We start from the raw sequence: 13,169 nt of genomic DNA, 5'->3' as shown, positions 1-13,169 counted from the left end.
AAATAAGTTGTGGTCATTCTAGCAAGCACCTTCATTGTTATAAGTATATTTTTGTCAAATTTCTTTTACGCCCCTTATATATCATATATGTGTTGCACTTTAGACCTTTAACCCATAAAGAGTCACCGGTGGGTATTAAAAAACATTTCAGATGGATGACGTAAATTGATCCGTTCTAGTATTTGTTAACGACGATGGGGATGAACATTATATTGGTAGAGTGCATTTAGAACAATGGGCTTGGTACGGTCTGATTGCTAATACTCTCGGTCCGCGTGCTTTGCCGAATGAGCAGTTCAAGCTAGCTGTGGTTCAACCCTGGGACAATGCGCTTGTTGAAGTCAATCACTTTCTCGAGGAATTTCCAGCCATGCATATGACATTAGAAAACATTATCCTTGATTATGACCTGTAAATGTTCAAAGAGTCAATTAATTCTCCTCAAGCAAGAGGGATAAAAAAATTGTATGAATCTTTATACATTGGCAGATGCACTTCCAGATCTTAATATTCCTACACTTGAGGCAAATAAACCTACCAATGTATATACCAGAGATCTCCCCACATAGCTCATACCAGACTTATCTATGTTTTGTGATAAGATGGATATTCGAAATGTTCATGTATCAACTTTTTTGTGGTGGGATGGTTGTTACTATGTTTTTGCATGTACTATGAAATTCGATTCATATATGTAATATCTAGTGGAACTTAATTAATGTTAAAAGTAATGTTATTTGCTCCGTGAATGTGGCTGTTTCTGCGAATCCTCCTCCATCATTGCTAAAATATCAACAACTATTCTAAAAATGAACATCGATGTTGAAAATTTCCAATGAAATTTGTTTTTGGTCTATAATTATCATTGTTTCATGAGAAAATGACTATTCTAAAAATGTTAAAATGATTTTTTAAAATTTTTTAAAAAAAGATTACTATAAAATCGATGAATTATGGTTAATCCCATACTATGCGAACACAAATCATTTTGTCACATAATACATAAAAATCTTCATTACTTGAAGCAATAGTTTGAAATTCATTATATGTATATTTGAGCTTTTAATCTTTTACATGTCCATTCTCATTTTCTCAAATTAATGTTAACAATATGTAGTTATCTTGTAAGAAAATTTATGTATTGACACTACAATGAGTTTATTTATGTTATAATAGTGAAATTAATTATTGCAATAAATCTTAATATATTGTGCAGTTAGATGTATGATCATTATAAAACTAATTATCATTATATGGTGAAATTAATTATATGGTCATTCTCAGACTAATTTCTTAAGTAATATTGTCAAATACAAAAAAATGTTATTAAATATTACTATATAATTTCAGTATTTAAAATTTAGTCTCTACATTGATTCGATAGTGCTGATCAATCATATGATACTATTTGTTAGAATACTTTACTATAAAATTCTATGTGATAATTAATTTATGAAATGATTTAATACTAACAATCAATATACAACTGATAATTATTGGTTTTTAAAGTTTATTTGGATGATTGAATGAGATCACAAATGTAATAGAGTACTATTAAACTTATTATTTCTTTATTTTGTTTAGTCATACGAATAATTGAGTATGTATCATAAAATTAATTTGATATAACGTAGTCTTATAACTATATTATATGCTCACTCTTAATTAAGTATAATAATACCTTCAAAATTTAAACATTCAAATTTTAAAAAAATATGAGTACACAATTAATGTAACTCCTTAATTACAACATATAACATAGTTTTGTTTTGGAGGAGATATAATATAGTTAATAATGTTATGTAAATATTAATCTATTTTTTTAATGGTTTAAAGTGATCCAAAGTAATAATTTATTTCTACCACAAGTTTAGGAAGTAAAAACGTGCATAACTCGAATTCTACCACCTAGTAATGTTGGTCGAAAAATGATTTTTTCTTTCTAGTGTGAGTTCATCTTTCTCGTAAGTATTTACACCCCTTATATATCATTTCAATATTTTTAAGTATTTCTGTTTTTAAAAAATTATTAGAAAAACTTAGGTCGTGTAAACAAATTACCACTCTATTTTCTTTTAAAATTAGTAACTTATTGATTATATCATGAGGTACAACTAAGAAATATTTGTAATTATATGTGCCATATTTATTTTATTTCTATTTCTTCTACTGTAATTTAGTTTATTTTTAATGTTACTACAATTATTATTATCACTATTAGGCCTCACGAGATATATAGTTTAATATAATCGGAATGTACTTTTTTATGTTTATGCTCTTTTCATCTCTTCATTCTGTTGCAAAGACATTGTAAACATTATAATTAAACAATTAATATGTGCAAGTTACAAAACTGAAGGTGGTGTAATATCTTTTTATAGTTGAAATCAGTATTCAATAGTTTAGGAGATTCGAGTATGAAATTCATCATGTTTACTTTCAAATTTGCCAGTTTGTTTGGAATTTATTCCAATTTATCATTTAAAGTATTGTAATTTTTTACCAATGCGTTGTCTTTTAATTTAATACCATTCTCTGTTAAATATTTTAAGATTTCATAATTTAGAAACTTAGTTCTTCAATTATAGAGGACATAAAAAGAATGAAAAAATGAATGTATCTTATGACTAATACATTGCATTATCAAAATCTGATGGTATAGGTACAATATTTAAGAGTATGCTCTAGTAGTCTTTAGCAAAAAATCACTTAATGTCTCAATTGCCATTTGCTTGAAAATTGTGCAATAATGCCCTATTAATTCATCAAGTGCACTTAAAAATTGACCAACTACAGACTCAATATGGGTCATGATTCATTTATTCGATTTGATTCAATGCGATTTAAATGGGTTTAGGTTTGAAAAAATCGATTCGTTTAATAAACGGGTGAATTCGATCGATTCGCTAATTAAACGAATCGAATGAGTGTTTGAAGATTTTGATTCGTTTATTCGTTTAGGATTCGTTTAATAAATGGGTCATAAACGAATCGAATACAAGTTGATTCATTTAAAATTCGTTTAATTAAATTATTTTTTTATCTTTAAATTTATTTGAAAATTTTTTAAAATTTGAAGGCTAATATTGTAATTTTAAACATAATATATAAAGTCAATTAGGGCTACACTTCACAGTTCACACTCTCTTTCCCCTCATCCCTTTATTCCCTTAGCAACTCACTGAACTCAGCGGCGGCTCGCGAGGAAATCACCACCCGTACCCTTCACCATCACCTTGAACACGTTTTACAACTTTTGTAAATGATTCCCTTAGCTTCTACACCAATCACCAAGCCATCCAATTCTACCTCATCATCATGATCTTTGCACAAAGCATTTGCATTCCAAACGAAATTCCCAAAAGAATTTTCTGACAACGGCGGCTAACTAGTGGCAGCAAATATACAACCCGGATCAAGAGAGTTGGTTTGTACTATGAACCTGATTTTGCTTAATATATTTGCTAGCGTATTCATTTCTTGCGTATATTCTTCAATTACAAAATTTAATAATAATTAATTAATTTTAATCTTTTATTCGTCAATTAATAGATATGTATATATTATTCAAGTTAAATTGTTAATTCATCTTCCTAAATAGTTAATTAATTAATTTTAATCTTTTATTCTTCAATTAATATATATATATATATTATTTAAGTTAAATTGTTAATTCATTTTCCTAAATAATTTTGATTTTTTTTTTAGGAGAATAGACACAAGCCAAAGTAATTCAGTCTACACAATTAATGATTCTAGTGTTGGAGATGATGATGTAAATGACATAATCGAAATGGAAGAAGAGATTGAAAAAGGTTTAAGGACGGTCGAACAAAAGGCACCACGACAGAGGAAACTAACTTCACAAGTTTGGTCATTGTTCCGTAAGGTTTCAGGGGATAAGTACCCAAACAACAAGCCGAGAACGGTGTGTAAAAAATCCGGCACTAAGTATGTAGCTATGCATAATTCTGGTACAGGTAATTTGAGAAGACATTATGAAACTTGTGCAAAATTTAAAAGGCGTGATCATGTACAAATGATGCTAGATCGTAGTGATGGTCTGTCAACTCATGTTCCCAAGTTTGAAGCTTATGTGTTTCGTGAATTATTGTCTTATGCCATTATTATGCATGATTTGCCATTCCAATTTGTTGAATATGAGAGAATTAGAAGAATTTGAAATTATTTGTGTGATGAAGTGCCCAACATCTGTAGGAACACTGCGAAAGCAGATGTGTTAAAAATGCATAATAGGGAAAAGGCAAAAATTAGAAGCACGTTAGGAGAAGCTCCTAGTAGAATGTCTTACTACTGATTTATGGACTTCTATAACTACATATGGTTATTTGTGTCTCACTGCACATTTCATTGATAAGGGATAGAATTTGCAGAAAAAAGTGTTGAATTTTTGTGAAATGCCAACTCCACTCACTTGGGTTGCTTTGGCCGAAAAAATTTTGCCATTGTTGTGTGAATGGGGTATTAAGCAAATGATTTTTTTCATTGACTGTAGATAATGCTTCAAGTAATGATGTTTGTGTTGTAATGTTAAAAAGTCAATTGAGATTAAGGAATGCTTTGGTGTGTGATGAAGATTTCTTTCATATTCGATGTTGTGCTCATATTATTAATTTAATTGTTCAACAAGGTTTGAAAGAAATTGAGAAAGAAATAGAAAAAGCCAGTGAGAGTGTGAAATATGTCAAAGGGTCACAAGTGAGAAAAAGAAAATTCTTAAACTGTGTTAAGCAAGTATCTCTAAATGATAGGAAAGGATTAAGACAAGATGTTCCTATAAGATGGAATTCAACTTTTCTTATGCTTGATAGTGTTGTGTATTACAAAAATGCTTTCTATCATTTACAATTGAGTGATTCAAATTACAAGAATTGTCCTTCTGAAGAAGAATGGAGGAAAATAGAAAAGATTGAGAAATTCTTATCTATGTCTTATGAGATCGCATGCATTTTTTCTGGGTCAAAATATCCCACTTCAAATTTGTATTTTCCGAGGTGTTTGCGGCTAAGGTTGCTTTGGATTAATTATTGTGTAGTGAGGATGTGTACATGAAAACTATGGCACAGAAAATGATCGAAAAATTTGAGAAGTATTGGTATGATTTTTGTACCATTTTAGAAATAGCAGTCATCTTGGATCCTCGATACAAGATGGCATTCATTGAGTTTGCCTATAACAAGGCTTATGGTCAAAATTCAGAGGAGTTGAAACATGTTCGAGATAAGTTGTTTTTAGTTTTTGGTAAGTATAATTTGATCACACCATCTTCCTCCTCTACATCCGTACTCACTCAAATGAGTGATGTTAGTTCAAGTGCGGGACGTAATGACAATGGTCAGAGTACACTTAACCAAAGGGCCATGGATATGTTGAAGGTATATTTACAGTTTTCTTATTTATTCATTGTAAAAACTTATTATTTCCATGCTTGTTTTGGATTTTGAGTATTCTTATTTCTTAATTATTTTGTAGGAGTTTGATGATTTTGATAGCATGGATTGTAGTGCTCATGTTAGAAAATCTAAACTGGAGCTTTATTTAGATGAGCCTAGAATTGATAGAAAATTTGATTGGGACATTATAAGTTTTTGGAAAGGAAATGGATTTCGTTATCCTAACCTTTCTTCCATGGCTCGTGATATCTTGAGCATTCCTATATCCACTGTTGCATCTGAATCAGCTTTCAGTGCTGGCGGTCGAGTTCTTGATCAATTTCGAAGTGCATTGAAGCCAGAGACAGTCCAAGCAATTATTACTACTAGAGATTGGATGTTTGGAGAGTTTGGTAAAATTTGTTCATAAAATTTGTTTATTTTTCTTTTATAATATTATGTGCAATTGTTTCTAATTAAGATTATTTTTATAAATTATTGTAGAAAATTTTGATGTCACTGTGGACCAACTTACTCAGAATATTATGAACATGAGCACTAATTGTGCTCCATCTGCAAAGAGTGCCAATAATCCAAATTACAGTGTGTGAGTGTGATAGGTAAAGTTTTATCCTGTTTAATTATTATTTCCTTAACAATACTACAAATTTGCTATATATTTGATATTTTAAAATTTTACCATGACTATTATCAATATTGCAGCATGTTAATAACATTTTATTTACTTTTTGGTACATGATTTTTGTTTTCAAGGTGGCAAAGACAAATGAAGAGAATTAAAGAAATTACCTTCCTTTATAATTTGAATTTGAATTATCATTATTTGTATTATTAGGGATTTGTAATTTAATATTTAGACAACTGTATATTTAATTTTATGAATATGGTTTGGGTTATTTGTATTATGTTGTAGGATATTAAATATGTGGCTTTTTTATTTTTTATTTTGCTTAATTTTATTTATTCGTTATATTTTTCTAAACGAATCCTAAACGAATCCTGATCCGATTCGTTATAGATTCGTAATAGGATAAACGAATCATAAACGAATCCGAATTCGATTCAATTCGTTTATCAATTCTATTAAATGAATTAATCGAATAGAACTTAATATTTTTTTAATAAACGAATCGAATCCGAATCCATGAAATTTTGACTCAATTCATTTACGATTCGATTCGAATTCAATTCGATTATTCATTTTGCCACCCCTACTTCTATCCATCTAGACGTGTTTGAAATAATTATTTTGAAGCGACGGATGAAATAATTTGAAAACCAATACAAATTTAATATTGTTTTAATGTTAACACATGTTCAATGGAATTTGTCCATGTATTTTTTTTGTTCATTTTTTTTCATTTTTGCAAGTATCCAGGTATGATGAGCAACAATCATTTTGCGTTCCTTCTCAGCCGTCAATGAGAATTTAATGACAGAATTGCAATATGATGACATGAATAAAGAATCGAACAAGGCCTGTGGTCTTGTTTAAATTATTATTACACATAATCATGGAGCTTTAGGACTTCAACTTAAGAATATGCTCAGCCATGAAAAAAGATGTAACTTGGGGATCATACAATTCATTTATACGTTAATGAAAAGGATTATAAGAAAACTTTTGAGGGTGCAAAGAGTCCCACAATTTGATTGTATTATTTATTCACCAGTCTCATGAACAGTTCATTAATAATCTGTGTGACATTAAGATTACTCTTATGGGACTTAATTCCATCATTGGCATTCTGTTATTTTCTTTACCGATTGCGCATTATGTCAAGTTTATACTGAAAGATTTTCTCTTTTTGGCCTTTTGGAAAAGCCATCCACTATTCATTCATGGAGATTATTCAATACAAGTATCCTAAATGGAATGGACACTCACTCAGTAACCCTTAAAATGTTTGTGTGGTGGAACAAGTAGGCATGTAATACGCAGAATAGATTCATCTATTTAAATAGTGAATACATTGAAGAAATGTGAGGCAAATGTCAGGACTAAAAAAAGGGGCAGTGCTGCCACGATTCTACATGCAGACACGTGTTTGGTTTTTTATTTTAAAAGTTTCCCCCCACTTGGTTGCGTGAGACTGCAAACTTTTATTCATTAATCCAAAAAAATATTTTTAAATTACAAATTTATAATTCAAGGCATTTTTTCTTCTTCTCTTCCTGGATTTTTCTCCATCCAGTCGAGCCCTCAAGCCGCCCATCCCTGTTTGTCTCACTAAACTCAGTTGATTTCTCAATTTCATCAATAGCCGGTATTCTCACTCTCAAATCCATAATCACGTGTTAATCATTAATAACTCTTCAAAACACTTTCGTTCTTCCCAACAAAAATACCCACCAAACAAAAGTTGTTCTAGTTTTTTCAACCCTTTTAAAAGGGCTTAGATTTGCTCATAAATAAAGTTTTCAGTATAACACTCAATTTTTTTTTTTTTTTGAGGTCATGCAATTTTGAGGACAGTCATTTGTTAAGATAGGGATTTGTTTAACTTGTTATTTAAAAAAAAATCATGAGAACTAACTAAATTAAGATGTTAATAGACAAAGATTTTATAAAGATGTTAGGATAAATTCAGTAGCCATAAAATGAATTAAAAAAAAAAAGGAAATACGTGTCAACACAACGCTAGCAACTTATTGTTGCTAGCACTGCTCACTATAATTTGACCAAACACACAGTGGGATTTCTGCAACTTTCATCATGTTAATCAATCACACAAAGTTCTATAATTCTCTAACAAATATTGTGACATCAGGGTTTAGAGTGGGAGGCACCTTAAGTTGAGCATGGCATAAGCTGTAAAAGAAGAAATTCTCTATTGGCCTCACTACATCTCCAGTGAATTATTATTGTTGTCAAGGAAAAGACAATCCGTACAACAAAATTAAAAATTGAAAAGTGCAAAAAAAATGACAGGAATGATAAAGACCAACAATAAAGTCCAAGCATGTTCAAAATTCATCATCCTATTCCCGGACGAAATTACAAAGATTGACTGCGGAACCGCCTATCGTCACCAATTTAAGGATGAAAAAGCTAAGCACGAACCAATTCCAACAATCGAGGTAGGTGAGCATTTATTTATGAAGAGTAATCGATTAAACATGTATTGAGCTTGGGGTTAAAAAAATTTATATAATCGCTTTAAATTTTGGTATGCAGAAAAATTGATTCTCGGTTGAGAACGCCCACTACAACTATGCCAAACATCAATTTCCCAGATAACATTGATTGCGGCAATTTGTTATGGCAAATAGTCCCAACTGTTTGGACAATAGTTAGTATGTTTTGTTTATAGGTACAATATTAATTAAAGTCTACATAAATACAATTGTTTATGCAATAATTTAGGGATCGTCATCACATTATGTTACATCTTCAATAATGAGCACAGGACCCATTTTTTTTTCTTTTTCCCTCATGAAAATGACCCCATTTGTCAATGTTTTCATCACAGAATCTATTACGACTTGGGCAAATTACATGCCAAATGAAGGCATTTCATCTGATGCACATGCAAATGTGAAAATGTGGGGGAACATACACATACAAAACCCCATCTGCAAGATCAAAACCCACAACCGAATGAAAGAACTACTAATCCTTAGTCAAACAATATAAGACGAGAAGCTACATATGATTAGTTGGAGTATCGTTTTGCTATAGGAAGTGAATTTTTCACCAAAAATGATGCGGAGAGTTTGTACTTCAGTTATGACAAGTTGAAAAGTTTTGGAGTAAGGAAATATGTGAAATGCATTGATAGAAATGGCTAAGTGAAGTGTAGGAGATATGTCTTCAGCTGGGAAGAGTTCAGGCCTCGTAAGTATATGTAGAACACGAACAAGAAAAAGGCTGTAAGACCTGTTATTAGAACTAGATGCAGGGCAGAACTACGGGTTCTGTTTGATCCAAATAAAGGAGTCTAGGTCTCAACAATTTTTATTGTAGATAACAATCATAACTTGACCCCACCACATCATGTTCACTACATTTGGGCGCATAGGAAAGTTTCTAGGGTGGATTTGGCTTCTGCTTTAATAATGCATCGTGTGGGCATTGAGCATTTTCATATACACAAGTATATGGACCTATGTTTTGGTGGATATACCGACGTCGGCTACATGAGAAGGGATATTAAAAATGTAGTTGTAGGTTAAAGGCGAAAACAACTAAAGGATTCTGATTCTGAGTTATGCATAGCATATCTTAATGAGAGAAAAAAACTCTGGCCTTTCTTTCTATCTTGAGTACACAATTGACGAGCAATATAGATTGTGATATTTTTTGGTGTTATGGAAGTTGTACGGTAGATTATGCAATATTTGGGGATGTTTTTGCATTTGATACAATTTACCGCACAAATGCTTACCACAAACCTTTAGTTGTTATTGTAGGCATTAACTACCATTATAGAACAACAATCTTTGGGTTCACTTTGCTGACTGCAGAAACTAAACAAACCTATATATGATTGTTGACAACATTTTTGGATGCTATAGAGAGCAAACATCCAAAAGCAATCTTAACTGATGGGAAAAAAAAAGAAATAAGCAAAGTAATTTTAAAGACACTTCCACAATCAATCCATAAATTGTGTTATTGGCACCTTGAGAGGAATGCACAAACAAATGTGGGCAAAACAGAATTCATAGTTAACTTTAAGGATTGCATGCTCTACACAAATGAGCATGAAGATTTTCAAAGCAAATGGGATGCGATGGTGCATAAATATATAGTTTAAAGTAGCGAATGGGTGAAGAAAATGTATCTTGATAGGCATTTATGGGCAAAACCTTATTTCAAAGGACAATTTTTCGGGGGAATGCGGAGACAGGATGTGAGGGATTTAATGCTTTCTTAAACTAATATGTCAGTAAAAAAATGTGATTAATAGAATTTGTGGGTCAAATTGACAGGTTAATGAAAAAATAACAAGAGTTGGAGGGAAATAATGGTTTTGATTATTCATATGGTCACCTATATTGTGCACCCACTTAAGACAATATGAGTGGCAAGTTAGGGAAATTTACACAAAGTCTATTTTTTAAACAGTTTGCATAGAACTAAAAAAAGGGAGATTGCTTTTTATTAAAGGATATGTAGATGACATAAGCACCTGGACTTATAGCATCAAAGAGTTCCGAAAGGCAAACAAAGAGTGGAAGGTTTTATTCTATCACCAATCTAAGCTTGCCGCATGCCAGTGCCAACTTCTTGAGAGGCTGCGCATACCTTGTTCCCATTCATTAGCTGATTAAAAAGCTGAAGATGTTCAATTAATTCCAGAATGTATGAAACTAATGCAATGGCTGAAAACTGCAAAGATAAACAACCTTTTGTAGAATGATGGCCAATTAGAGAAGGTGTACACGAGCAAAATGGTGCAGACAGGGTTAATCAATGCAACATGCAAGAGCTTGTAGTATTTTGATGGGTAGAGCCTCGAAGCCTACAAAAAAATGATGAAAGGAATCCATAGCCTCATATTGCGGCTACAATTTATGTCTTCTCTTACAAATAGAACAAGTGTACTAGATTTTTAGGCAAATCCCAACCTCATCCAAGACTCTATGCTTGTATTAACAAAAAGAGCACCGAGGCTGCCTAAAAAGGCCAAAAAAAAAAAAATGCAGCCGATGTAACAACCTTGGCTATACGATTAGAACTTGCATTAAGAATCCATCACTAATTCCAACTAACATATACAGTTGGAATGATTGTAGCGACCACATGTAGAACAATAGTTTGGAAGAATCATACTATAATACCTCCACTTAGACCAACAAATATACCGATGCAAGCACAGAACGTACCCCGACTCAAACATCAGGATAACAGTCAATCCATTGGCATCACTACACCAACCAAGCTAAATCTTTTTGGGAATTATTCAGCATACTGGGTTTGTACAAAAATGGCTTAGTAACCACTTATTTCACTCAGAAGGTATTATTTTGCCTTAACTATGAGTTTATAGTTTTTAAGATTATTTATGTTGCTGATACATGGGAGTAGTTTGTTGTGTTAGCATGTTTAGCGACTTAGTTTTATGACAATTGTGTTTCCACTGTGCTATATCGAAATGGAATGTCTACGTTCTGATTTAGGGATTCATTAAGTTAGGAGTTCTATGTCAACATATCAATTATTATGTCTTGTGTTTGGTTGCATGACAAGTTAATTAATTGATATTCTATTGGTGAGAAATTTTGAGGAATGATAGGTAAATGTTTTTGTGTTCCAGTTTTGGAAACTGTGGATTCAACTGGGTTTACGACTGAGTTTCCTAAATTCCACTCATTATTCATTACTTGGAATTTTTTCCAGAGATTACTAACATGCCACATTTGATGTTTAACAAGAACAATGTAACAATGTTAAAATGAGCTGAAATTTTGGCATATTATATTGCTTTATAATATCCCAAAATTTCAGCTCATTTAAACATTGTTACATTGTTCTTGTTAAACATCAAATGTGGTATGGGAGTAATCTAACTCGTAAATTAAGATGTGGAAATTTTGACATAATTGAACTTGTGATTGATTGTGTGTGAATTTCCAAAGTTAGCCAGCACTGAGGCTGGATTTTTTATAGATTTCAAAAACTAACTTTTTATTTTAAGAAGCACATGTCAAAAAAATATGAAAATGAACTCAAATTTTAAATTGTTTGCCCTGAATATGGGAAATCTTTTTCTTAAATGTTTGATTGAGCTTTTATCAGTATTTCATTTGCTACTATGTATGCACCAAGCCCTACAGCTGATATTGTGGTTTCATTGACAGTCTCAGTGGATGTGATAACCTCTTATATTAACAAAATGACAAAATAACTTTATATGTCATACATTTTACTCGTCTATTAGTATTTTCAAAAATTTCTTAACAATAAATATTTGCGAACTTTATATTGAAAATGAAATTGTGCTTTCATGTCAAAATTTCAAGTTTTACAGACGTCAATGTCTTCGAGTAACTAATAGATGGATGCCTTGCGTTTTGCTAAAAAAAGTTTTACTTTTCTTGATCCATACGCTGTTATTGGGAGGTCAAGCATGTATTAAATTTGATTTGATTGCCACTACCACCTTGTAACATCTTGAACAAATGATAATGTTGCAGATTTTGATTTACTAATATTAACACTACTGATTGCAGATCGTATTTGTGGACCTAAACAATCAATTAATTTCCTAAGAAGAAATATTTGCAAAAAAAGTGTATAATGTTACTTCCTACAAGTGCTCCCTATCACAACTGCTCTCCTTACCAATGCACGGAGTTAATTGTACCTTATAGTTTCTCAAAATGGAGTTAATTTTATCTCATAGATTCTTAAAATGGAGTTAATTGTATCTCATAGATTCTTAAAACGGAGTTAATTGTACCTTATAGATTTTCAACTGTGCATGTACCAAATAAATACAATAACCCACAGTTAGCATTACTAATTTCAAAGAGCAAAATACTAAATAACCTAATAATAATGTGAATTAAATGTTTATCTTGAATATGAGATGTTCAGCTCTAAGCAAACTGTTGCATGGTTCATGAATTGCATGCACAAAAAATTGGTTTTCCAATTTATAGGGAACAAGGATAATGTTACAGCCACAACATCACGTAAAATAAATATAGAATTGAAACATGTGGCATTTCATAAAAGCAAGTTGGAGAATTAGCATACCATGAATCCAGTTAATGTCTTCTCTGTTGGACAAAGATCAATGACTT

At 31.4% G+C, this 13,169-nt stretch overlaps 1 protein-coding gene across 1 annotated transcript; it reads left to right on the top strand.

Annotated features, from left to right (window-relative positions):
- Positions 1-3,136: 3,136 nt before the first annotated feature.
- Positions 3,137-6,310, top strand: LOC107175833 (zinc finger BED domain-containing protein RICESLEEPER 2-like). Its single transcript, XM_015527606.3, has 5 exons — positions 3,137-3,427; positions 3,709-5,396; positions 5,494-5,806; positions 5,898-6,013; positions 6,168-6,310. The coding sequence occupies exons 2-4, from the start codon at positions 5,070-5,072 to the stop codon at positions 6,002-6,004; spliced, it is 747 nt and encodes a 248-aa protein (XP_015383092.1). The 5' UTR covers positions 3,137-3,427; positions 3,709-5,069; the 3' UTR covers positions 6,005-6,013; positions 6,168-6,310.
- Positions 6,311-13,169: the final 6,859 nt, after the last annotated feature.

The sequence above is a fragment of the Citrus sinensis genome, chromosome 2, assembly GCF_022201045.2.
Source record: "Citrus sinensis cultivar Valencia sweet orange chromosome 2, DVS_A1.0, whole genome shotgun sequence".
In the NCBI taxonomy this organism is placed as follows: Eukaryota; Viridiplantae; Streptophyta; class Magnoliopsida; order Sapindales; family Rutaceae; genus Citrus; species Citrus sinensis.
This window is presented reverse-complemented; position numbering and strand designations above follow the sequence as displayed.